General features: G+C 44.2%; 1 protein-coding gene across 2 annotated transcripts; it reads right to left on the minus strand.

The window, feature by feature from the left end:
- Positions 1-1,950: 1,950 nt before the first annotated feature.
- NEU1 (neuraminidase 1) lies at positions 1,951-27,035 on the minus strand. 2 transcript variants are annotated; one of them, XM_054978526.1, is made up of 6 exons: positions 26,767-27,035; positions 14,376-14,568; positions 10,389-10,651; positions 8,275-8,460; positions 5,045-5,264; positions 1,951-2,737 (listed from the first exon to the last, which is right to left on the minus strand). In XM_054978526.1, the coding sequence occupies exons 1-6, from the start codon at positions 26,890-26,892 to the stop codon at positions 2,517-2,519; spliced, it is 1,209 nt and encodes a 402-aa protein (XP_054834501.1). In that variant the 5' UTR covers positions 26,893-27,035; the 3' UTR covers positions 1,951-2,516. The 2 variants fall into 2 exon arrangements, with proteins under 2 accessions (XP_054834501.1, XP_054834500.1); XM_054978525.1 differs by having other exon boundaries at positions 8,242-8,460.

A 27,035-nucleotide genomic window follows, 5' to 3' on the forward strand; every position in this document is an offset into this window, starting at 1 on the left:
TTGTGAATAGAATTCTTCAGGAGACCCTCAAAATGGATATAGGGCTATGTACTGCGGTCTAGTACCTACTGTACCAGTCAGGCTGTCAGCTGTAGTGAGGTGAAAAACTGAAGTGCCTGAGGGCCCCCGAAATACCTGAAAACCTAGGGGCCTGGCCATGGGTTAATACAGCCTGGCCATGATTAGTTGGAAACTCCATGCTTAGAGACATTGTACCTTGGAATACTAGTTGCTGGGTTGGGGGAGAGCAGGCAATAGGGGAAGCTTTGGATTCCTTGCCTTACTTGTAAGCCTAATGGGAATGCCTAATTGGAAAATAAGAAGACAGATGCATAGACTTTGGGCCTTGTCCAGTAGCGTTCTTATATTCTAAAAACATGAGACCTGGGTGACATGTCTGTTTTCATGTATTGATTTCGTTTATGAGTTACTTGTCTGTTTCTGAGCAAAGTGGATCTTGGCAATATTGCACGCTTACCTGTTTCTCTTGTCTGTTCTGTTGCCAAGGTTACCAGTTTATCTCCTTGGAGGGATTCCGTCGAGAATCGGGTTGCTAAGCCATGATGACTCAGCTGTACCAGGTGCATTTGTAACATACCCTTAGTATAAAGCTTTGATTGGGGTCAGTGGGGACTGCCTGCGATTGGAACCCTTTGGAGATTCATTAACCAACCTTTTTAGTGCTGCAACAGCCTCTGTTAATGCATACCCCCAGCAAAAGCCAGTATGGTATAGCAGCATTAGACTAAACCAGGGGAGAGCCAGGTTCAGATCCCCACACACAAATTGCAAGTTGCTCACTCTCAGTGCAGTCTGCTTCACAGGGTTGTTGTGAGGACAAAACGGGGACCCATGTCACCCCACTAAGCTCCTTGCAAAAATAAAATGTAGTGAGTAGGCAGTGGTGGGAGTCGCTTTGCCAGGTGCAGTTACACACTGTGCCGCATATGTGAATTATGTGACCACGTTATCAGAGGCAATAGCAACTCTGCTTCCAAGTTCCAGTGAACACACAATCTGTTTTTATTATTTTATTTACTTCATTTATACCCCCCTTTATTTATAAGCCAGCAAGTTTCCATGATAGAGTGGGGATTCCAACCCTGGGTCTCCTAGATCCTGGTCCAACACTAACTACTACACAACACTGGCTCTGTATATGGTGTGCACTTGGATTTTTTCTTACATGTGTTAATTCTTATCTTATATTCAATGCATGTATAGCTGGACGTGTGATTTAAACCCATTTATTCAAGTACTGTTCCCTGGTTTCATTTGTAAAGGGAACTCACATTAGCTTTTTCTTACAAGCCGATCCACACATGTATATGCAGAGTGTATGCGCGTTCTCTGTAATATGTAAACAGGGTTTTTATGTCAGCTTTTCCCATGTTTGAGAAAAGATTGCTTTCTATTTTCTCTGCCTCATGCTGTAACTTCATAAACCTCTATCATGTTGTTCCCCACCTCCACACGCCACACACGCTTATTTGTCTTTCCTCTTAACAAAAAGCCCCAAACTATTACATAGTTTATTGTGGCATGGATTTTTGTTGCTGAGATCATCATCTTAAAAGTTGAATAGAAAAAGGACATCTTTCATCCCTCTCCCCAAAACAGGACTCTTGTCTTGTCCAGTGAGACTGAGTAACTAATTTATGGAGTTTACTACAGCAAGGCATGATGATGACTACTGGACTTTAAAAAAAAAGAATTAAACTAATTCATAAAGGGCAGGTCTATCAGCAGCAATCAGCCATGATAGGCAAACAGAACCTCCATGTTCAAAGGCAGTATAGCCCTGGGTACCAGAAGCTCAGGCCACACAACTACCTCCCATCGTGCCACGCCTGTGAAATCCCAGAGGCATCCAGCTGATTAAGTGGAGGTTTGGTCTGATCAACAAGGCAATTCTGATAGTTTCCTTCCATTTAAAAAAAATAGATAAGAGAAAGTGCATAATTAATTTATTTGCTACAAATCTTGACAGTTTTCTTCTTTTTGTTTTGAATCTACCAATGATAATCAAGTACAGGCTGAACGTCTATTGGTACTCATTCTCTGACTTCCTTCCTCTTATCTCCTGCTTACCCCAGCCCACCCCTCACCTCTGTCCCTCTACCCAGAAATCCAATAGCAACATCTAAAGTCAGGAGTGCTTCTGAGGTAGGGTAGGACGGCCAGCCTCAGCATCATGGTAAAAGGGGGAGGAAAAGGCTTTGCCCTCATGGCGTCCCTGTGGGCAGGCATACAGAGAGGAGAGGAAATGACTGAAGGACAGACACTCAACCCCCTTAGGCCCTTCTTTGACAGCGGCTGGTGGTCCCCCAAGCTCTGCCAATGCCCTTGGCTCACAACTGTTCATCCTCCCCACCAGTCCTAGTTGGAGAGTTCCCATTGAACTGGGGCTCTCCCTTAGATCCCAGTTCAAATTCCCTTCTATCCTAGCCCTGCCAAGGGTCAGGACTGACAAAGGCACACAGGGAACCGGATCTGGCAGAGGACACCCTGTGTGGTCAGAGCTTCCCGTTGATGCTGATCTTGGCCACGGAGATGCTTTCGGTGGTCTCAACCTGGCCCTTCTCATAAATGACAAAGAGGCTGTGGGCATCGTCTGGCTCTGTCCCATCTAATGCCGTCATGGAGGAGTAACCGCTGGCACCGCCCCAAATCTGCAAGGCCTCTTTCCACCACGACGAGCCATTGGTGAAACTCCAGCGCAGTGTCATGTTGACTCCTGGGTTGAGGGAAGGAAAACAGTTCAGAGTCAGGGCTATTCTGGTTATTGACTGAATTTATTCACCAACCACTTTTTCACCCAGAGATGCTCGAAGCAGCATAGGATTTTAAAGCAAGTGAAATTATTATTGTTTTTCTTTATTGATAGTCTGCCTTTCTCACTGAGGTCCAAGGCGGATTACACACTACAAGTAAATACAATATAATCAATGACTAGGGCATCACAGCAAAAATACAATATGATCAGCAGCTTGGTCCATTCAATGAAAAACAGAATACAATAGGGTATGGTAGCCACAAATTTGAGAAGTAGCATAAAGCCAAAACGCAGAGATGAAACCTTTCTGAATTAAAGCATAAGTGATTGACATGACATCTTTAGCAACATCATGCTACCTAGTAGGAGTATAGCTAGATCAGCAGATAGTAATAGCCTAGTGTACGGTCCCTGTCCCTTACCAAAGTATCTCTTTGACCTATTGCTTATAAGACAGCCCTATAATCTGGGTAGAAAGCCCTCCTGAATAATCCAGTCTTGTATAGCTTGCAGCAAGCCAGGAGAGTAGGAGCTTTCCTGACCTCCTCAGGCAGGCCTTTTCCAAGGTGGGGGATACTACAGAGAAAGCATGAGTGCGGGCAGCTTTTGATTTTGCCCAGCTGAAGGGTGGAATCTGCAGATGGTCCCATTCAGATGAGCGAAGCTGCCATGGTGGAACATACGGGGGAGAGGTGGTTCTACAGATACGAGGGGCCTAGTTCATGAAGGGCTTTGGATGTAGTAGTCATGACCTTGAATTGAGCCCTGTAAGTGATGGGTAGCCAATGGAGTGACTGCAGAATGGACGTGATATGCATGCTTTGTCTAGATCCTGCAAGTAAACGAGCGGCGGCATTCTGCACCAGCTGGAGTCTCCGGGTCGACTTTGAGGGGAGACCTATGCAGAGTGCATTAGAATAGTTTAGTCTCGATGTTACCATGGCATGAATCCAGGTGGCTAGATCAGCCATATCAAGGTAGGGGGCCATCTTCCAGGCTAGTCTAAATTGGGAGAAGGACTTTTTGCTGCTTCATTTACTTGCTTCTCTAGCAGCAGTCCTGGATCCAATATAACCCCTGCGCTTTCACTGAGTCAGCCAGGTTCAACAGGTTTCTGTAAAATTCACCCAAACGTCTCAAAACATCTATAGTGGCACATCAGTGAAAACAACGAACAACAGGCAATGGGAGCAGTCCCTTCCCTGTCCCTCCTGTATCTAGCTCAAAAGCCATCTAGAAAAGAAACAGTTTACAATTCAGTCTGACAGGCAGGCAGGGATTGTGCTAACTTGGGGAGAGGGTATTAGTATTGTTCCATGCACCTGCTTTGCATGCAGGTGTTCCCAGATTCAGTCTCCAGCTAAAGGTATCAGGCAGTAGGTGATGTGGAAGAGCTCTGCCTGAAACCCTAGAGAGCAGGTCTTTAGAGCAATCACCCTCATCCATTGGAAAAAGGTCTGGAGATTGATGGATACAGGCTTTATTTGGAGGATCCCAGAAGTGATGAGTACAGAGCACATGCCTACATAATACCTTTTATAAAGAGCAACTAAAATTACACAAAACAGACTGCAAGTTTTTGAGTTCTCCAGAACTCTTTAACAAGTCGAAATGAGAGGGGGGAAGGGGGAGAAAACACAGATGTCTCAGGGCTGACACATCTGAACAGCATACTCAATTTTGTGCAACAGTTCAGAGCAAGAGGTGTCAGTTATCAAAGACTGTTAAATAAAAGAAATACTGGGTAAGAGTGTTAATGTTTTAAGCACGTTTGTGTTTTGAAGCAAAAAACCTGTATTAATTGGGTTTGCCTGTGTCCTTTATAAAGTTTGTATCTCTGTTATCTGGCATTAAATTTTATGGAACACATAGCCCAGCCCGACAAAATAACATTTATGTCAGATCTGGCCCTCGTAATGAATTAATTCAACACTCCTGCCATAGAGCCCGCCCCCTGAAATTGCTATTTTCTCCAGGGGAACTGATCTCTGTGATCTAGAGATCAGTTGTTAATTCCAGGAGAACTCCAACCTGGAGGCTGGCAGCTGTATTACAGAAGCTGCTTTCTGATTTAGGAAAGGCTTGCTGTGACAAACTGCAAAACCATTATAATTTGGTTTTTAATTAAGAATGCAGTATATAAATGAATAAATAAATACCACTACCACCCAGCTTAGTATGATCTTTGATTGCCAGCCGCTATCTCTGTCTTGCATGGGACCAAATTCAGCCCACCCTTGGCTCTCCTGCACCCAATTTCCTACTCACGTTCTTTCTCGTGGGCTGGGTTGGTGAAGAAGACGAGGCCAGATTTGACAAGGGCCCCAGCAGCCACAGCTGGGTCCACCAAGGTCTCGTCAAAGGTCACGTTCTCCAGCGGAAGGGTGTCACAAGCATCGTAGCTGTGCACCACTATCCGGCAGCTGCAGTGGTAGAAGTTCTGATTCCTGGCGTTGATCACCACAGAGCCATCTGGCAGTTCGTAGGGCTGGAAGAAGATGCAGGTGGAGATAAGATTTGAGTGGAGGAAATAAAAATACTCCCTTGATTTGCATTCTACTCCTCTCACACTGTCCACTTCCTCCCCTCCCATTAGCATATAAAAACGGAGGATACCATAAGTTACTCTCAGGAAGAGAAGGGGTGTAATGTTTTGCATGTGAATAGTTTAAATTTGATTTATGCTTATGAATGTGGTTTTTTAAAAAGTTGTTGCTGTTAGTTAAAATGCAGGCCTCTGAGGAAAGAAAAAGGGGGGCTGAATGGATGCATGGTGTGTGATCTCATCGGACAGTAGCTGAACTCCGGAGGGGGGGGGGAGTGAACTGCAGTTTTAGTCAGAGAGCTGAGAGAAAAGTGTTCATTTTGGTCAAAACAGGCAAGTTGTGCACAGCCTGAGTGTGTCTGGGTGTTTGAGAAAAAACATTGATTCTGAGCAAAGCAGGCACTCTGTGTGGAAGCCTGAAAGGGGCTTTATTCTAGTTCAATCAGACAATCTGTGTGAAGCCTGAACTGTTTGTGTGATTCTAGTGAAAAGGAGTTTGTTTGTGAAGACTTGTGTGGAAAACTAGTCTATGTGACTGGGCTTGTGAATTTATAACCTTATTTGAAACTGCCAAGCTTAAGAACTACTTTGAAACCAATACACTTATCAAAACTCTGCAACCATCAAGCTTATGTACCTACAAATAAAATCTACTTTTGTTTAAGAAAAAAAAGACCTTTTTTCCCCTCACAACCAGCCTCACGTTCTGACATGCTACTCTTTATAACAAAAACTTATAGTAAAACCAGTTAAGCAGAGGAGGTTTAAGGCAAAAGCCTTTGGTACAAGGTTTAAAAGGTTTAAGAACAAGCAAACCATTACAGGGTAGATAAAAGATAACAAAAAATATTACAGGGTAGTTATCAAAATAAGCAAAAATGTTGCAAGGGGTGTTCTGAAATCTTGGGTTCCAAGGGGTGACATATAAACAAGGCAGGAGAAAGTGAGGGCTACCCTTCACAATGTCTGAGTCTTTCAGCCTCTTTTCCTGAATACAAAAAGAGTCCAGTAGCACCTTTAAGACTAACCATCTTTATTGTAGCATAAGCTTTCGAGAATCACAGTTCTCTTCATCAGATGCATCTGGAGGGCAAGAAGAAACTGGTCAGATATATAGGTGGAGAGGGGAGGGAGGAGTAGATGCAAACAGTAGCTTCTGATATGGAGATCAGTTTGCTTCTGTTAAGGAAGTCAGTTACTTCTGATAATGAGATAACCATTCGTAGTCTCTGTTCAATCCCAGCCTGACTGAGTCAAATTTACATATGAATTCCAATTCAGCAGCTTCCCGTTGGATTTTGTTTTTGAAAGGTTTCTGTTGAACTACAGAGACCTTTAAGTCCTTGATGGAATGTCCTGGAAGATTGAAGTGTTCTCCCACTGGTTTCTGGATGTTGCCATTTTTAATGTCAGATTTGTGTCCATTTATTCTTTTGCGCAGAGGTTGGCTGGTTTGTCCAATGTACAGAGCAGATGGACATTGTTGGCACATGAGGGCATATATCACATTGGAGGATGAGCAGTTGTAAGAGCCAGAGACAGTGTAGTTGACGCCATTGGGTCCTGTAATTGTATTTCCTGGGTAGATATAAGGGCAGAGCTGGCATCTGGGTCTCTTGCAGGGCCTGGTACCTGTGTTAGTGACTCTGCTAGCCGATTCATGATTGTAAGTGAGAAGTCGTTTCAGGTTGGGGGGCTGTCTTCAATCTACCAGGACATTCCATCAAGGACTTAAAGGTTACTGTAGTTCAACAGAAACCTTTCAAAAACAAAATCCAACGGGAAGCTGCTGAATTGGAATTCATATGTAAATTTGACTCAGTCAGGCTGGGATTGAATAGAGACTATGAATGGTTGTTGTGGATTTTCCGGGCTGAGTCTATGGATGGTTATCTCATTATCAGAAGTAGCTGACTTCCTTAACAGAAGCAAACTGATCTCCATATCAGAAGCTACTGTTTGCATCTACTCCTCCCTCCCCTCTCCACCTATATATCTGACCAGTCTCTTCTTGCCCTCCATGCATCTGATGAAGAGAACTGTGATTCTCGAAAGCTTGTGCTACAATAAAGTTGGTTAGTCTTAAAGGTGCTACTGGACTCTTTTTGATTTTGCTACTACAGACTAACACGGCTAACTCCTCTGGATCTATTTTCCTGAATAATCATCTTTCTTTCTTTCTTTCTTTCTTTCTTTCTTTCTTTCTTTCTTTCTTTCTTTCTTTCTTTCTTTCTTTCTTTCTTTCTTTCTTTCTTTCTTTCTTTCTTTCTTTCTTTCTTTCTTTCTTTTTCTTTCTTTCTCTCTCTCTCTCTCTCTCTCTCTCTCTCTCTCTTTCTTTCTTTCTTTAAGTACTCAGTCCTTGCGCTTTCAGATTATAGACCTGTCATGCTGCTTAAGGAAACATAATTGGAGGATCTTGCCGAGGGGGACCTTTCCAGATATGCTTGCAGCTGACGGTAAAGCAATTTTCCACACAGCACTTAATATTCCCTATAAAACATAGCAATGGCCACCCCCACCAGCAAATCCTCCAGTTACGTTTCCTTGGAAGCAAGTCTTGTCCAGCTAAGGATGTTGGGGTTGAGGAGGAGTATCAAGGGGACAAAATTCCAAGGGCCTCAGTCATCCTGGGGGTCAACGGAGCTGGGAAAATCATGGGGTGTGTTTTCCTGATGTTTGGGTTGGGTCTTGGCGGTGTCAGGGGGAACCCAGAGGGTCCTTGGAGACTCACAGCAGCCCAAAGGCTGCACTTTTTCTGCCGGTGCCAATCTACATTTATTTTAAACATTTTATCGCACCTTTTTCTGGTGACGGACCTTGTTCCACTGCCTCTGCTGTTTGTAACTTTTGTGCTTAAATAATTTATCATGATAAACAGTTCACAATAATACAGAGATAGAATTGCTCATGATTTCCTCACAGCAAATTGTCCTGCGTTTAGGATCACACCCACTTGGCATTCATCAGGATTGAAGTCACTGTAACGTTTTGCTCCACCATAAGGGATGCCGTGCAAGGGTTGCCGCCCATACCGCCACGTCCAACCGTGGTCATCGCTGAGAAGACACAAGACCCCATCCCGGTCCTTCATCCCATGACCACAGACAATCAAGCGGCCTTTCTTGGGCTCGTGACGTTTCTGCAAATCAGAGCAACGGGCTCAAAATAAGGTTGATATCCCATATTCACAATCCCTCCTCCCATACAATCCTTTCTTCTCAGTTAAGAGCAACAAGGGGGACCCTGCTTCTGTCACTAAGAGAAGCCGCACCCTGGGGAAGCTAGAAGCAGGACCTTTTCAGTAATTGCCCCAATTTTATGGAATTCCCTCCCTAGTGACTCCTGCAGATGCCTAATTCTGCATTCACACCGCGATGATTATTCTGTGTAGGTCAGGCTGCCACCATAATTCACAGTGGCAATGGTGTGTCCACATGGCAGTTTCCCCCACACTTTCCTTGCATCAGCCCCTTAGTGATGGCCATCTTTCCCTGTACCTCCAGAGGTCTTTATCAGCCTGGGAGAAAATTATTAGATTGCCAACTTTCATTTTTAAAAAAGTCTCTAGCTCATTTTGTTACAGAGAAGTATCATTCAGAGGAGCTAGTCATCATTGTTATAACATTATAAACGCTAATGTGATCTCCAGCAATTGCTAGTTTTTTAAGGTCCCAAAAAACCCTCAAGTAGTGTGGCAGAAACAGCATCTTCAGGTAGCTGAGGCAAGGAAAATGCTGCCAGTGTAGGTGAGACTTTCAAAAAAAGTGCACCTTTCCATCCACACAGCATGCAAAGGCACTTTGACGGCAATCTTCCCCAAAAGATCATTTCAAACTAGGTTTTGGTGAGACTGCAGTAAAGTGGAGGAAACTCAGAAAACAAGGGTCAGACTTGGTATAAAGTAGCTTCATACATACAAGCCCCTCCCCCTTCCCGTTTCTAGAATTTGAAGCCTGAAGGCAGGGTGGTTTGTTTTTAATATTACAACTGCACGGCATCTAACTGTTGCGGCACTTTATAAGTGATAAATAGTATTACCACCCTTTTCGAGGGGAAACCTTTTTAACATCTCTGGACGGAGTTTGGTATTTCTTAACACTTTTTTGTGTGTGCATGCACGTGCGTGCCTGTGTGCGTGTGTGCATGCCATCAAGTCACTATCAACTTATGGCGACCCCAGCAAGGAGCTTTCAAGGCAAGTGAGAAGCAAAGGTGGTTTGCCAGTGCCTTCCTCTGCAGAGTCTTCTTTGGTGGTCGCCTACCCAAGTACTGATCCTGCTTAGCTTCCAAGATCTGATGAGATCGGGCTATACCATGTCACTTTCCCTCCCATAACACTTTTAGACTTCTTTAAAGTGCTATTGCTTTGTAAATGGTTGAATATATTTTGTTTTGTATTGTTCGCTACTTGGGTTTTTTAATAAACGGGGTTGTGTGCGCTCCACACTAAAATAAGTTAAAAGTCTATCTGCACACATATACAAAGATGGATTTTGTGATTCATGCAAACTGAGCCCATTTGCATATTTCCTCTCCACTTTGCAGAACCAGCGTGGTGTACTGGTTAGAGTGTTGGACTAGGATCTAGGAGACCCAGGTTCAAATCCCCACTCTGCCCATGGAAGGTCACTGGATGACCAGTACACTCTCATCCTAACCTGCCTCACAGGATTGTTGTGAAGATAAAATGAAGGAGTAAAGAATGACGTAAGCCTCACTGGTAGAAAAGTGAGATATGATATGATATGATATATGATATGATCAGCAGCTTTTACTGTTTTGCGTAGTCCTATGGAAGAGCAGGGAGCTCTACAGAACTCAAAGACCCTTCCTCCAATCCCTTTCACTCCTCATGCTGTTCAGATATCGGTAGACTTTGCCCACAGGCTTTTGAGCATATCTGTAGCCACAAAAACAAACTTGTACTTTTCTCACATGAATCCACGTTTATGTAGCTTTCCCCATGCTTCCGTAGAATCATGGTATATACACATACGTATAAGAAGAGTAGCAAATAAATAAATTTGTTTTTAAAAGGCCTGTATACCTGGCACAATGCAAGCTCACCTGGATGCCATAGCCGGGTCCAGGAGCAAACACGGTTGTGCCAACCTCTTCAGAAAGGTTCCTGGGAATGCTCCACGTGACCCCGTCGTCACGGCTGCGAATGATCATAGTGCTTGCAACGGAACATAGGTTGTAGTGGGCACAGAGAGTGTAGATCAGGAACACAATGTCTTTTTCTGAGTCAACTACCACAGCACCAAGGTTGAGCCCATCTGTCAGGGAACGATCGTCAACTATGAACGAAGTTGGGCTCCATGTGGCTCCTGGGAAAGATACCCAAACAAAGGTCAGGACTGGTGTACACCTCAAGGCAACTGGAGCAAGTTCTGGAACTGCAAGACTGCCAAAGGATCTGAGCACCAGGAAGACCTTCCAGATTGGTGTCCTAAGTAAGGCAGGCCTATCCTGAAAACACACTCCCACATCACTAGGTGTTCTGTCTCTGTTTGGGAGGGAAAGAATAACTCTCTTCAGAATAGGGGGGAACATGGTGTCTAAAGATGACTGTTTCTGAGATCCAGTTTGGTGTAGTGGTTAAGAGCGGTAGGACTCTCATCTGGAAAACCAAGTCTGATTCTCCACTTTTCCGCTTGAAGCCAGCTGGGTGACCTTGGGTCAGTCACAGCTCTCCAGAGCTCTTTCAGCCCCACTCACCTCACAGGGTGATTGTGGTGGGGATAATAACATACTTTGTAAACTGCTGAGTGGGTGTTAAATTGTCCTGAAGGGCTGTATATAAATCAAATATTATTATTATTCTAAACATTGACTCTAACACTCTTGCAATGAATTTTGCATCTGGAGTTGCAACTTTTTATACTGATCCTTCTCCAGTGCCCACAGAAGCAGCTTATTTATTATTTATTGATTTGATTTGATTTGATTTGATTTGATTTGATTTGATTTGATTTGATTTGATTTGATTTGATTTGATTTGATTTGATTTGATTTGATTTGATTTGATTTGATTTGATTTGATTTGATTTGATTCATACCCCGCCCTCCCCATAAATGGGCTCAGGGCGGGTAACAACATTCATAAAACACAGTGAATTAATCACAAAATCATAAAATCAATAATCATCTTTAAAAAGTCATTAAAATCGTCCAGGCGCAGGCTATTTAAATAAATATTTGGGAGTGTGATCTGCAGGTAGTAACAAGTAATAATACTTATTTTAGTGCTTTGAAAAACTTCAACCGCTAATTTCTGTACAACAAACTGCTGCTATAGGCCAGGTCAGTGATGACAGCCATTTTTCTTGTCAGGTAGTTTTTTAAATTATTATTGATTGTATTTTCTTCCTGTCTTTCCTCCACGGGCATACATAGTGTGGGTCATCCCTATCTTTTACTTACACACACACGCAATCCCTGTTAGGTGGTGGTAGTTGTGGGTTTTCCGGGCTGTATTGCCGTGGTCTTGGCATTGTAGTTCCTGACGTTTCGCCAGCAGCTGTGGCTGGCATCTTCACACCTCTGAAGATGCCAGCCACAGCTGCTGGCGAAACGTCAGGAACTACAATGCCAAGACCACGGCAATACAGCCCGGAAAACCCACAACTACCATCGTTCTCCGGCCGTGAAAGCCTTCGACAATACATCGAACACCTGTTAGGTGGGTTTAGCTGAGAGACTCATCCTAAACAGGTCTAGTCAGAACCCTACTCAGGGCCGTTTCCATATGGCTTACCTTATTCTGCAAAATAGTGAAATCATGCGAGAAGACGCTGTTATCATGTCTCAGATCTCCTCAATGGAGTTTACTCCCCAGAAAGTGTTGTTAGGATAGCACAGTTAGTGAGCTTCATGTCAGAATGCAGATTTAAAACCCTGGTCTCCCTAGCCACTCTGCTACATTGGCTGGAAGCACTGGGAGAGCTTTGGTTGCCTAAGAACAGGCAAGTTCATTCTTCCTATCACCCAACTCACTGAACAATAAAGGGAGGTTGTTTCTTGGGGGGGTGCGGGAGACAGAACAGGAGCAGTGAGGAATGCTTTAGCAAGAGCCCGTTCTGCTCTCCAACTCAGTAGCGTCTTCCTCCTCCTGCAAAATATTCCTAGGTCTCTCACACCAATTATCAGTGAGTAGCATGCTACTCTTGAAAGAATAGCCTATAAGCCTATAGAGGAGATACCCTGTTACACAGTGAGGGCCACCAAAACAGGAGGGACCAAAATCCTCAGGGCCTGAGTAGCTTTGGGAGCCCCAGAAGACAGGCTGCCCACCTACCACTTTATTCGTATGCAAAAGCCAGCGCTAATAGCCTCTCTAGGAATCCGTAATTGCTTGCTTGACTTGAAATTACAGCAAGTGCTTTCCTGCAGAAGCAAGCAAGAGAGCAAAGGGCTAAATCTGGATTCTTGCTCCTCAAAAACTGGTGAGTTCCTTCTCTCTCTTTCTCTAGTTTACCGTGGCGAGAGGAAGCAATGAAGGAGAAATAAATTCCACAGAGGTCAGTGGTGCTTATTTCATGCATTCTCTCTCATCCTTTCCTTTTCGCTTTTTTAAATATCCAGAGCAGGAGAAAACAGGGATTTTGGCAGCTCTGGCTGGCCACAACACAGGTCCCATGACCTGAATGTCACTTCTGGAGAGGCCATGAAAAAGGCCTCTCCAGAACCCTCCAAAAAGACGGACAGCTGTGGCATTTTCTCCCCCACTCCCCTGAGTCACACCAAGCCCAAAAGCATCTTCCAGATGTAGAGACACAACTGTCTTGTTCAAATTGGCTCCTAGTGGCAGAAGTTAAGTTTACACGGGTTTCTTGTTATTTACTTATTTTACTCCCTTTCTACCCCGCCTTTTTCCCTAATAGGTACCCAAAGCAGCTTACAGTGTTCTCCTTTTCTCCATTTATCCCCACAATAACCCTGTGAAATAGGTTAGTCTGTGTGTGACTGACCCAAGGTCAACCAATGAGTCTCCATGGCTGAGTGGGATTCGAACCTGGAATCTCCCAAAGCCTAATCTGACACTAGTCTAACCACTATACCTCCCTGGTTTTCCTGAGTTTTTGACTTGCAGCTCAATTTTACATGTCTACTCACAAACCAAGGTTGTAAATGCAGCGCATGTATGTAGGTTTGCATTGTTACGCTGCCCAGCTCAGACTAGAAGCACCATAGAGTTCTTAACCCTCTACATCAGCAGGCTGCTGGTCAATAGAGAAAACCGCTAGCAATCCAAGTTGGGTTATGCCGGGGTTCAGAATCATTTGGGTTCTGGGAATCAGGTGACCCGAGACAGCCAATCCTGTGCCAATGCCTTTAATATAGCTTTAAGGCTCAAGGTGCTGCCCCAGGTAGCTTCAGCAGATCACTGCTGAGGAATACAACTGGACTGCAGTACTTCTGGACAGACTGCTCCCTTCCCTGCAGTCACTCTGCTGTGTCCTTCAACCATAGAAAGGGTGTGTCAGCTTCAACTTCCTGTCCAGTCTACAAATTCTTTCCCAGCCCATTTTTTTCCTTCCAAAATCTATGGCTGTTGGGATGGAACAATATCAAAACGCAGGTACCGGGCACTTGTTGTATGTTTGGGTGGTGGTGGTGATAAGCCAAAATGAATTTGCTTTACTTAGTTTATATAAAAAAATATGTATATACCTATATATGCAAGCATCTCAAGAGCCAAGGTGAGTAACAACAATATAAAAACAACCAGATAAAAATGACAACATGAAAATAACATACGTAAAATACATTACAACTATATAAACAAGCAAACTAAAAACACCTTATGTCGCACTAGTAGGATACTCCCCTTTCCCCCAAGATCGGCATATCTTTCCACTCAAATCCATTGCCATATTTATGTAAAAATCGTATGTTATTACACCACCCTGAGCCTGTCTGATGGGGAGGGCAGTCTAGAAGTGCAATAAAATAAAATAAATATTCTTCCACCTCTAAGTTTACTGAAATCCCCTTCTTTTTAAAACACGTAAGATACACTCCATTTCTCCCTCCCAGACTTTCTCATACCTTTGTCCTGTGATCTGCGAAGGGCGATGAATTTAGCTCCCAGGTCAGAAGCAGAGTATTTTCGAGCTTCGGAAAAGGCCAAGAGGGTACCCCGAGGTGTCGCTGCGATGAGGGGGATCCTGAACGTGTTCACCTCCCCAATCACACTGCCGCTCACCCATAGCAACTGCTCCATGGTGATTATGGGTTTCACCTACCAAGATAAACCCAGGAAGGTTTGTTGGTCCACTGCTGGGAGGAAAAAGGGTTGCATGAAGCTGGAACAACACCCTTGCAGGGTGGATTAATTTTTTAATGTATGTATTAATTTACAGACAAAAAACAAACGGGTTCTCTGATAATGTGCTAACTCCATCAATAAAAAAAATCTATCATATTTTATTAAACCATTCGTTTACTGAAGACAGTTCTGGTTTCTTCCTGTTTGCTTCTACAACCATTTTAGCAGCTGTGGGCAGGGCTTTTTTTCAGCGGGAATGCGGAGGAACGGAGTTCCGGCACCTCTTAAAAATGGTCACATGGCCAGTGGTCCCACCCCCTGATGGCGGCACAGAGGGCAATCTAAACGCCCCTCTGTCTGGAGATCAGGGGGCGGGGCCACCAGCCATGTGACCATTTTCACCTAGGGCAATTTAAAATTTAAAAAACGCCCCCCTTGTTCCAGCTGACCCAAAGTGATGTCATTGTGCTGTCGTGAGTTCCACCACTGAGTTCCATCACCTCTTTTCCCAGAAAAAAAGCCCTGGCTGTGCGTAAATGTAAAGCTAACTCTGTAACAGAGGACTCCGCATAACCTTTCAGATACCCTAATAAGAACATCTTAGGCTTAAAGAGTATTATTACCTAACATCTCAATAACAAACTGAAACACATTTTTTCCAGAACATATGTATCTTAAGACATAGCTAAAAATAACTCATATTAATTTAAATGAAATTTAAGACTTTGGGGGAGCATGGAGATTTTGCCTGCAAAGGGGCCACGGTTCCATGATACACACATCATCTGCTTTGTATGCAGGAAGTCCTGGATTCGATCCACGGCACGGCACGCCAGTTAGAAAGATCAGGGCCGTTTCCACACCACTCACCTTTATCCAGAATGGGGCGCAATGTCACGAAAAAAACGCAGAAGATAGCGTCTTCTCGCGCAAGTTTTGCGCGACATCGTGTAAAACTCGCATGAGACAATGCTATCTTCCGCGTTTTTTTCGCGACGTTGCGCCCCGTTCCAGATGAAGGTGAGTAGTGTGGAAACGGCCGAGGTAGGAGCTGATGTGACATATTTTTGTTCCTCGTGCCACTGCGGCCCAGTCTATGTTTTCTTTGTCCTGTGGAAGTTCTTCGACGCCACTGAGAACGAACTGATTGACTGACTGACTTAATTTATATTCCACTCTCCTTTTGAGTGGGCTCAGGGTGGATACAACAAAAGTTAAAACTACAATAAAATCATAAGTACAAACAATTCCGTTCAGTAAATCATCATCCAAAATGGCAGCAGCACTTCCATGGCCACAACCCACACACCCCACGGAGTGGAGGAGGTAACCAGGGAAGCCGATAGATTAACCAGTGGGAACCAGAATAGGGGGTTGCTTTAACACCCCCTCCCCAACTAACCCTTATTTGCAGAATCCCGTCCTAGGTTTTATTTTCTGATCATATTACAGTACAACAGAGAAAGAGCCAAGCAATTGTTTTTTATATGTAAGACTGCTAACATTCATACCCCATCCTCCAAAGAGCTCTTGAGTTAGCCTCCAAAACCAGCATGAACAGAACTGAGAAACTTGTGAGCTAGCCATCTGCAATATATCCTGAGAAGAAATGATACTTAATCCAGCCAAAATTAAGTGCATTTAAGTGTAGGGCAGAATGTTCAGAGAAATGTAACCAAAGCCGAGACAAAAACTAATGAGGCTGTGAAAATTTCTACTGTTCTGCATCTTGTGTTCCCCCTGACTTTTGCAGAGGTTTCTGGGGCTTTTTGCAAGGCATGTGATCAGACGGGCCAATGTTTCATTCTGCCATGAACTTAAGAAGCAAGTAAAACGGTCCATGGATCTTACAGCCCAATGACAATGGTCATTCCTAGACTAGTTTAGACGGAGAGATGGCAGAGGAGTTCTCACATGACTGAGAGCCAAGCTACAAATGATGCCTTACACAGGTTGGACACTTGTCAGCTTCCCTCAAGTTTTGATGGGAAATGTAGGCATCCTGGTCTTGCAGCTGTAATGGAGAGCCAAGCTGTAAAACCAGGGCGCCTACATTTCCCATAAAAACTTGAGGGAAGCTGACAAGTGTCCAACCTGTGTAAGGCGTCACTTGTAGTTTGGCGAATGTCCTCCATACAACAATAATTTTGCTTCACAAAGAAATGAAACGTCAGGGAGAACAGTTTTAGCTTCTCTTTGCACATAGAGAAGCACATAAGCATGTGAATGCTAACAGCGGTCTGAAGGGGGTTCATCTCAGTTCCGCACAAGGTTTCCCCTCCCCTTTGGTTCTAGATTTATACTGCTTCCGTTTATCCCCTGATTTTCACACACATTTTTGTTCCTTTAGTTTTTCCCCTCTCCTTTCATCATCCTTTTATCGGGAAGCTGATTTTGAGTCACCTTTTCCTCTTGTGTGTAACGTTTCCTTCATCTTTCTTTATTCCACCCACTTGCAACCCACTTTTCTATTATTAGACTGTGGTCAGCATCAAACCACTCCCTCTCCTCTCACCCCGCCCCCTCAAGATGAATGATTTCATTTTCAGTCTTTTAAAAAATTCAACCCTTATAGTGATATAGCATTATAAACATGCACCCAAAAAGTTGATTGGCGCTTTAATATTGCTGTATCGACATGCCATTGTAATGATAGGTTTAGCAGATTCGCTGAATTCCCAGATTTCATTTAAAAACAAAAAGTAAGTCTTTAGCCTCTTCCTCAAGGAGATATGATAACATTAATAATAACATTCAATTTATATACCGCTCTTCAAGACAACTTAACGCACACTTAGAGCGGTTTACAAAGTACACTATTATTATCCTCACGACAATCACCCTGTGAGGTGGGTGGGGCTGACTGCTGTGACTAACCCAAGGTCGCTCAGCTGGCTTTAAGCGGAGGAGTGGGGAATCAAGCCTGCTTTTCCAGGTTAGAGTCCTCCTGCTGCTCTTAACCATTACAACAAACTGGGTCTCAGAGCTAGAGACTTACTTTTTCTTCTTAATGACAGCTGGAAATTCAGAGAACCGGCTAACTCTATCACTACAATGGTATACAAAGTCCAAAGAGTTTATTGTCTATAGCCATAGGCCATCACAATTTACCAAATATCGACTAATAAACAGTTAAATCCATTATCACAGTTTCTAAAGGTAAATTAAAATTAATTAAAACAGTACAGGTATGCCAAACTATCCCAGGAATCATGAAACAACCTCATTCAGTACCACCTTAGATCTTATCTTTTTGGCTGCGAGTATACAGTGATATTAAAGTGCCAATCAACTTTTTTTTAAACTGGCCTGGTCTGATCCTAGTCTGACACTCACACCACTTCACAACACTGGCTCTCAGTTGCCCCCTTCCCTCCTCCTGGCACCCACTTGCTGAGAAAAGTGTAGCCGAGTTTGTAAAAGTCGTCTGGTGGCAAGTCACTCAGGTGATTTCTGTGGTGGCCACTGTCAGTTGCACAAGTTGTGTGGAGGCTGATGATGGGCCCAGGTGAGTTATGTAATCTGGTTGCCACTGCCCCGCCTTGGTGAATCATGCAAACTGCATGATAGCGAGTTGCCTGGTGGCTGCCTCTGGGCCTGGCTCTGATGAGTCCTTTCCCCAGAGCAGAAGGGAGTGGAGCAGAGGTGTACAGGAAAGCCAAAGCAGACCTGGAAAGCTCCCCCTCCTCTAACTTTGTTATCCTTTTACTGTGCATAGAATACCCCACATGAAGTAGCAAGATGGGGAAATTCCTCCCCCGCCCCCCATACCACCTCTGCTGTTTTGGCAGGGAGGAAAGGCTGTGGCAGCATTCCAAGCCCATTTGGGCTCGCCTTTGTTTTTAAAAAGCCATTCCCCAAAGCTGCTGTGCAACTGCAGGGAACCTGTGTTCAGTCAGGGAAACTTTAAGCCAATTCTTTAAAAACCCAAACATACAGTTTGGCCATACATGTATGTGACTGCTTCAGAAGAGAAAGAACTGGTTTCTCTTCAAAGGATACCATTCTCTTCCCTGATGTGTTTCTTATTTTTATTTCATCCACATGATGTACAAATATTGTTTGCTATCTAACAAGGGCATACATGAATGCCATTTTCAATGCTATGCTTTTTCTAGCTACAATAATGAAGTTACTCAAAAACACACTGAGTCTTAGCTGAATAGCTTATCTTACATAAAACCACTAAAGCAATTAGAGCAAAATGGATTGAATTCACAGCAGAGAATCTTGTTGACGGTGAGCCCCAACAGTCAATACTTTTAATAGGGAAATAACTCCACAGGGGGTAACCATGTTAGTCTGTTGCAGTAAAAAATGAAGTCTTGCAATGCCTTAAAGATTAAACAAAGACTTGGGAGTTATAGCTGTTAAATATCTTTGCTCAACCTGGAACCCTTCTACCTAAATGCAGATTTTAACAGAGACTAGGGACTTTTAAATCACTAAGACTATTGAGTATCTTGGATAAACCTGCAACCGTCCATTCTTACAGGTGTCAACTAGAGTTGCCAAATGTGCAGGAGAAAAATGTCCTGTTCTTTTAATAGAGGCATAAATGTGTGGAAAAGGGCAGTTGATTAAATTCGGTTGGATCCAGCCAGCTTTTACACCCGATTCCCTTCCATACTACAGCTCCCGTTCAACATGGTTCTTGTACATGCGGGCCCTATGATGCCACTGACTGGGGTGGGGGGCGGTCCAGTTTGCAACAATCCCCATCATGTTGTTGCTGGAGCGGCAGCTGAGACTTTCTGCAGGGATCTAAGCCTGTATCTGCACCGAGCCACTGCAGAAGAACCCAGAGAGATATAACGTATAATATGGGTTATATGACAAGAATATAGTACTAAAGCCCATGGTTAGAATGTCAGACTAGGATCTGAGAAATTTGGGTTCAAATCCCCAGTCAGCCTAATCCACCTCTCAAGGTTGTTGCTGGGAGGATAAAATGGAGGACAAGAGACCAGTGAGTGATGTAAGCCGCTTTGGATTCCTACTGGGGAGAAAAGTGGGGTATGAATAAACACATAACAGCAGCAACAGCACAGTGAAAAACAGAGAAACGGTAGAGTGATTAGGAGGGGTATGTATCATGTTCTCGATTTGCAAGCTAAAACAGGTTAACATTAAAGAGAGACTGAGAGACTGATTGCAAACTCAGCATGAATTAAGTGTATTTGTTTAAACTGGCTTTTAAAAGATGCCATCCACCGTAGTCTCTGTGTTGCACTATTAATTGTTGAAAAGTTGCAGCAATTCTTAGGTGCAGAGGTACTGCTGTCATGTATTCTTTGGTGTTGTAAAGCCTAGTCACATACAAGGAAACAGAGTGTTCAGGTCAGCATGACATCGCTATTCCCACGCATAACAGAGTGCAGAAGAAAATAGGCAACACACATCAGGAAACAGGGTACAGAGGTGGCCACCTGCAACCAGGTAGCATCCTCAGCTATCAGCTTAACGCGGGCCACTGCTTCATGACCTCTGCAGTAGTAAACCTCTGATGTCCACACAGGATCTACATCAGAGCAGAGACTTTGAAGTGCACTCTCCATTTCAGCAGGGAAGCCATCTTCAAGCACAAGAAACTGGACTGGTGTATTAATAGGGCTGCCAACTTCCAGGTGGAGTCTGGAGAACTCCAACCAATCTCCTGGGTAACCTAGGCAGTTGCCTAGGGTGGCACAATGGTTAGAGTTGCCAGCTCTCAAGATCAAATGTTCTGGAACATAGGAGGGTCTGGGATGGAGGCCTTGGAACATGGTCCCAAATTGTGTGAGGCCAGTAGTATCGAGCAGGGGTGGGGGAAAAGTAGGGCCTAGAGGTTTTCTGTAAAGCCAGAAGCAAAGCCCTCTGGCTGGTGAAGGTGAATAGCAGCGGTAGGAGGGGTCTTGTTACTTGTTACTACTCTGGCAATTTTGCCTCAAACCAATACAGTTCGCCAGGAAAATTTCTCCCACCCCCAGACAACCTCGGATGCCCGCCCTGGTGGAAGCAGTACATAGGGATGCCATCTCTGGGGTGGGAAATTTGTGGAGATTTGTGGGTGAAGCCTATGGAGGGTGGGGTTTGCATGAGGAGTGACTTCAGCTAGGTATAATGCCATAGACTCCACCTTCCAAAGCAGCCATTTTCTTTAGAGGAACTGATATCTGTAGTCTGGAGATCTGTTGTAATTCTGGGAGACCTCCAGCCACCACCTGGAGAGAAACTGGGAACCCTAACTCCATGCCCTCCCTTGAGGTTGGTAGCCCTATACCCTGTGCCATTTTCCTGGCCTGAAATGGCTCCAGGGAGCTGCTGTTTGCCCCCTAGGAAAAGTTTATGTACACTGATGGGTTACATGCAAGCTTCCCCAGCACAGCAAGCAGTGGCTTCCAAGTCCGCTTCAGGATGGAAGAAATTGAGCAAGGGGGATTTAAGCCCTCTCCCCACAATCTCAATGCCAATTAGGCCCTAGCAAAGCTGGAAATTGATTTCCAAACACAGTACTTCCAGTATATGTCTGGTAGACAGGGCCCTTTAAAAGTGGGTGCATGGGTGTCGGGGGGAGGGAAACAAGGACAGTGTGTTACATAACCATGCCTTGTGAAAGCAGTGAACATGAAGATCTAAGGTCTTAGTTTTCCACTCTCAGCTATTTGTAGGGAATTCAATAACGAAATTAAAATCTTGCAATCTGCCTTATTGCAGGGCCTAAATTCAACCAATAAACTAACCCACCTGGTGACAGCAAAGATAACATCGGCAATAACTCCAAACCTGAGGTTAAGGGCATTCTGAGAAACAGACCTCCAAGCACAGCTTCTTCATCTTTCAGGTTCTTAACAATGAGGAAGTGGGTTTTGGCCACAGGGCAAACAGCACAGCCAGTGAGCAGCAGACGTCAATAGCAAAAGAACTCACAGTATGAATAATATTGCCAAAGACCCACAGGCATGAGGGAGTGTGTTGCAAAAATAGCAAGTTTGTTTGACTTGGTGTGGTTTGCCAAAATAACTACACCAGCCCGGAGAACGTTAAAGAGGAAAAACTTTATTCCAGGAATAAGCGGTACAGGTACAGCAAAAGTCTGAGCCTGCCCCAAAATGGCGGGAAGGATCTTTTATACCTTGCTTTTCTGAGGCAAAGCCCACCTTCTTCTGTTTGCCTGCTTCTCACTGTTAAGTGGAATTTCCCCTGCTTTCTTATCTACTGGCTCTAACCAGCCTTTGTTTACTGCTTTGGTCTTGCTGCTTCAGCTGTCTTTTGCACATTCAAGACCAAGTGGTAAGCTACTTCAAATTGCATGTAGGTAATATGGCAGTTTTCTTGCTTGTAACAAGTGGAAGCTGCTTGACCTTCCCTCCCACAGAAATATGAACGACAAGGATAGGAAAGTGTTGTACTGCCAGCTCAGAAAAAATCCTAAGTCTGGCTGACTCACACCACAAACATATAAAGAACGCTCCAGCACTCCTAAGAACAATATATTAATTATTCCAGAATGACTATTACTAGCTTTGTACACACAAATAACCAAATCCACTCATAAACACTGAAAGAATAGAACAATCCCTTGCTATTTTACCAAACTTCACAGTCTTGTTAGGCATACAACTGGATGATTAAAATGGTGTTGCAAATATGTACTCAGAATGGCCTATAAAAAACATTTACTAGCCTGCCTGCTCATTCATACCCATAACAACACTTTGCATTTTGCAGAGCACTTTCAAGTGTTCCAAATACTTAACAGTTCAATCCTATGGAGAGTTACTCCTGTCTAAGGCCATTGACTTCAATGGGCTTAGACTGGAGTAACTCTGCATAGGATTGCAGAGGAGTTAGCCGTGTTAGTCTGTGGTAGCAAAATCAAAAAGAGTCCAGTAGCACCTTTAAGACTAACCAATTTTATTGTAGCATAAGCTTTCGAGAATCAAGTTCTCTTCATCAGATGCATGGTACAGAAACTGGTCAAATATGCATCTGACAAAGAGAACTTGATTCTCGAAAGCTTAAGCTACAATAAAATTGGTTAGTCTTAAAGGTGCTACTGGACTCTTTTTGATTCTGCATAGGATTGTACTGTAAATGTAAGTTATCTTCTTACAATCTATACAATGACCCTGTAAGGGAGGCAAAGGAGAAAATCTGAGGTGCTTGCTTACAAGGAGATCATGGGAAGAGTTCAGCTTGTCAGAACAGAGAGGAGTTGCTATAAGGCAGCTTCTATATGTTCAGAGTAGGGCTGCCAGCCTCCAGTTGGTGGCTGGAGACGTTCTGGAATTGCAACTGATCGTCACACAACAGACATCAGTTTTCCTGGAGAAAATGGCTGCTTTGAAGGGTGGGATCTATGCCATTAGGCCCCTCCCCTCCTCAAGCCCCACCCTCTCCAGAGTCTACCATCAAAACCTCCAGGAATTGCTCAATCCAGAGTTGACAACCATAGAATTCAGCCTGTAAAGCGCTAATTTAAAGGCACAGAACAGACTGCAAACAAAATTATAACCTCTATCAGAGTTCCTCTGCTTGAAGCAATTGCTCTGGAAATTTTGTTCATCCTTGCTCTCTGCATGGATTAATTGGTAGCAAGGTGAAAGAACAGGGGGTGGACTGAAGTGTTATCTCTGAAGGTCATCTAGTGGAACAATTCTGTGACGGTTCTGGCACCTGGACACAGGATGAGATACCTCAAGGAATATGGGCACAAATTTACATTTTGTCTCAACCCCCCCAAAAGGATCCAGTTTTTGTAACACTTCCCAGCTCCACTTATCTGGAGACAGTTTTACTCACTACAGGCAACCAGGTAAACAGCCATTTTCAAGACTGCATTAAAGATATTTGAGAGTTGCCCATGCTATGTGTGGTAGTTGAATTCTGCTGAGTATGCTCTGCAGTACTGTATACATTTAATTTACAAAGATAGTAAAATACGGCCAGTGGTCTAGATTCCCCTGCCCCGACACACCATATTCTAGTCAAGCTGTGGTTAAAACATTGCTCACAGTTCCATTCAAAAGAAAAAAGGCTCCCCCAAAATGGACATGAAATAGATATTCTACACCTTAATGGCACATATGGGCCATTTCCACATGGCTTACCTTGTTCCGGAAAACAGCGAAATCTCACGAGAAGATGCGATAACAGCGTCTTCTCACGTGATTTCACATGAGATTTCGCTGTTTTCCGGAACAAGGTAAGCCGTGTGGAGATGGCCCTGGTTTCATATGCACTGATTTGATTGCGTCACCTTATGAGTGGCCCAAGTAACTTCCAAGCATACTCTTCTGACACTTGCTGCACTGCATGAGGGGAAAACAATCCCAAGTGAGCTATGCATTCTCCATTTATTGACTAGTTTATTTTAAACATTTAATAGCAGTCTTTCTATCTTGCAGGAACTCAAAACGGCTTACAATATAAATAAAATACATTTTAAAAAAATTAAAAACACAGTTTAGAACTGCCAATGCACATAAACACAACGTTGATTAAAAGCAGCCCTAAAAAAACAAGAAGAGTCTTCAGTTGCCTACCAAAGATCAGCAGTGAGGGGACCAGGCGTACTTCTCTGGGGACGCGGTTCCATAATTTGGGACTGTCCCAGAAAAGACCCTCTCTCATGTACTTACCAGGTGAGCTTCTTTAGCTGATGGGACAAACAAGAGGGCCTTGGCCTGTGATCCCAATTTGTGGGCAGGAAGATATGGGAGGAGACAGTCCTTTGAATATCCTGGTCCCATGTAGTGCTTTAAAGGCCAAAACCAACACCTTGGATTGCACTTGAGAGCAGATCGGTAGCCAGTGTAGTTGCTGTAATACTGGGATCACATGCTCCCAATAGCTAGCCTCAACCAGCAGTCTAGCCACAGCCTTCTGCGCTAGCTGCAGTTTCCGAACACTCTTCAAGAGTAGCCCCAAGTAGACTGCATTGCAGTAGTCCAATCTAGATGTAACTGAGGCATGGGTCACTGTGGCTAGATCTGACTGAACCAGGAACTGGCACAGCTGATGCCCCAATCGAGCTGGGCAAAAGTATTCCAAACCACCGCAACTTCTTTTTTTTAAAAAAAAAAATTAATAAGTTTTTCAATTTTTTTTCATAACAATATACAACAAACAAAAAACTATTTACAGAGCGTAAGTATGCCTTAGGAGAGAGCGTGATAAATATAACTTAAGGTCTTACAAAACATTTACTGACTACAACATATTTGGTCAAGTTGCGCCAATAAAGGTCTAAATGAGTGGATCGGGGTTGCGTAATTCCCTGGTATTGCTGATATGATGTACGAAAGGTAACCACTGTTCAAAGAATGTTGATTGGCATTGTGGATTGTCAATGGATTGCAAGCGATCAGCTATTTTGTCCATAATGAAGATATCCCAAAGTCTGTTATACCAGTTTACTATAGATGGTATTTTCTCCCTTGTTTTCTAAGGTGACTGCTGTGTCCAGTAGCCCAAGCTGCAAACCTGGATTTTCAAAGGAAGTATAACTTCAACCAAGGCAGGAGAGATCTGGTCTGCCTTTCTACTAACCCAGAAAATCTCGATCTTGCCAGGATCCAGTTTCAGCTTGTTTGCCCTCATCCAGCCCATTACTAACTCCAAGCACCTGTTCAGAACATCAACAGCATTCTTGGAATTTGGTGGAAAAGAAAGGTAGAGCTGGGTATCATTGGTATATTGGTGGCATGCAGCTAAAACCTCCTGATGACTTCTCCCAGTGGTTTCATATAGGTATTAAGTAACACGGGGGAGAAGACTGAACTTTGCAGAACCCCACAGGCCAATGGCCAAGGGACAGAGCAGGAATCCCTTAGCACCACCTTCTAAGACCGACCTCTCAGATAGCGCCTGAATCACTGTGCCCCTGAATCACTGTAACACAATGCACAGAGCGGAGGGCTCGGCAGGATACTGTGGTCAACAGCATCCACTGGACATACTAACTCTGCTTTATGATAGGCTGAAGTGAACCAGTCACAAGGCAAGGGAGCTTGTCTTTCTAGGACTCACTCTGGGCCACGATGGAAAAACCTTGTAAGTGGATGGAATTTTTTCTGTCTCAATAAAGAGCAGGCAGCCCAGAAGCCTGGTTTACATGTGAGTGTGTGTGCACATGTCGGTGTGTGTAGATGAGAGCTGTGTAATCTTGCCCTCAAACAAAATCTAGAGCCTTTACTTCAAAGACAGCCTCACTTGAAATGTTCAGTTCCATAGAGAAAACAGGATCTTTTATATATCTAAGCAAACAACACGCACAGAATCCTATTTTTCATTACAGCCACTTTTCATCCATGGGCAGCCTGTATATAGGTTACCTCGTTATATTGTATGCCCTGGTTTATTAAAAGTTTTTTTGCAAGATCAGACACTTGTGCTACACAAGAATAATGCCCCCCCATACAAATGTAATTAGGTATTTCTACGTAAAGGACACAGGCTAGCGGGGGCGGAGGAAATGTTTAAAAAAGGGAAGCCTCCCTTGCACAATTAGTCTACTGAACAATGTGACGCATGGCGAGCAATCTTCAACAGGCACCTTATTGTTGTTTCACTATGGAAACAATTTCCCTTCTGCACTCAAGATATCCAATCTACACCCTTAGGTGGCCCTTTTGTAAAGCTGACAAAGGGGACTCTTGTCTACTTAAACTGGCTTGTCACTCTAACTGACCTACTTCATAAGGTTGTTGTGAGGATGGGGGGGGCAAGCAGTACACTGTCCCAAGCTCCTGGGAGGAGAAGCAGGGTAGGATAAAAATTATACTACTACAGTCCACCGAACTTGTGACACAAGAAATATAGCACTAAAGTGTCACAACTTGTTATTAATTGGGGGGGGGGAGGGCTGTTGCTGAGTGACAGTGAATCTGCGTTGTGTGCATGAAGCTCTCAGGTTCAACTCCCGGCTTCTCCAGTTATAAGGATCAGGTAGTAGGTGATGTGAAAGACCTCTGCCCGAGACCCTGGAGAGCCGCTGCCGGGCTTAAATAATACTGGCCCCGAGAAACTAACGGTCTGACACGCGTGTTATTTTCATCCTTATGGAAGAGACTTGCCGACCTCAAAAACACGTCGACCGGTGAGCTGATTGCGAGGCTCATACCTCGGTCCAATTCGGCTGAGGGGCAAGGGGGGGACAAGAGGCGCCCCGGAAAGTGAACATCCTACCTGATCGGGTGTGGCCACCCCACTCGCCTCCCAGCAGCAGAGGCCCAAGAGCAGCAGAGCCCAGCAGCAGAGCCGCCTCCATGCCCAGGACTCGGCTCTGCTCCCGGAGTAACATCCAGACTTCATCGCTTCAGCCGTCAGGATCCCGATTCCCGCATCGACCGGGGCCGCTTCCCTTCCCCAAGCATGAGGCTCCTTTAAAATATAAAGACCCTTTGGGAACTCCCGAGTCAATCGGCCTCAAAAGAAAGCCCCCGATTGGCTGAGGG

This window comes from Eublepharis macularius, chromosome 4 (assembly GCF_028583425.1).
Source record: "Eublepharis macularius isolate TG4126 chromosome 4, MPM_Emac_v1.0, whole genome shotgun sequence".
Taxonomy (NCBI): Eukaryota; Metazoa; Chordata; class Lepidosauria; order Squamata; family Eublepharidae; genus Eublepharis; species Eublepharis macularius.

Bases quoted from the DNA above. Each gene is read 5' to 3' on its own strand.
- NEU1 (XM_054978525.1), bottom strand. From the start codon at position 26,892: ATGAAGTCTGGATGTTACTCCGGGAGCAGAGCCGAGTCCTGGGCATGG. The intron at 14,569-26,766 runs GTAGGATGTTCA...TTATCTTGGTAG, and splicing joins GGGTGGCCACACCCGATCAG to GTGAAACCCATAATCACCAT. The intron at 10,652-14,375 runs GTATGAGAAAGT...TATCTTTCCCAG, and splicing joins TCGCAGATCACAGGACAAAG to GAGCCACATGGAGCCCAACT.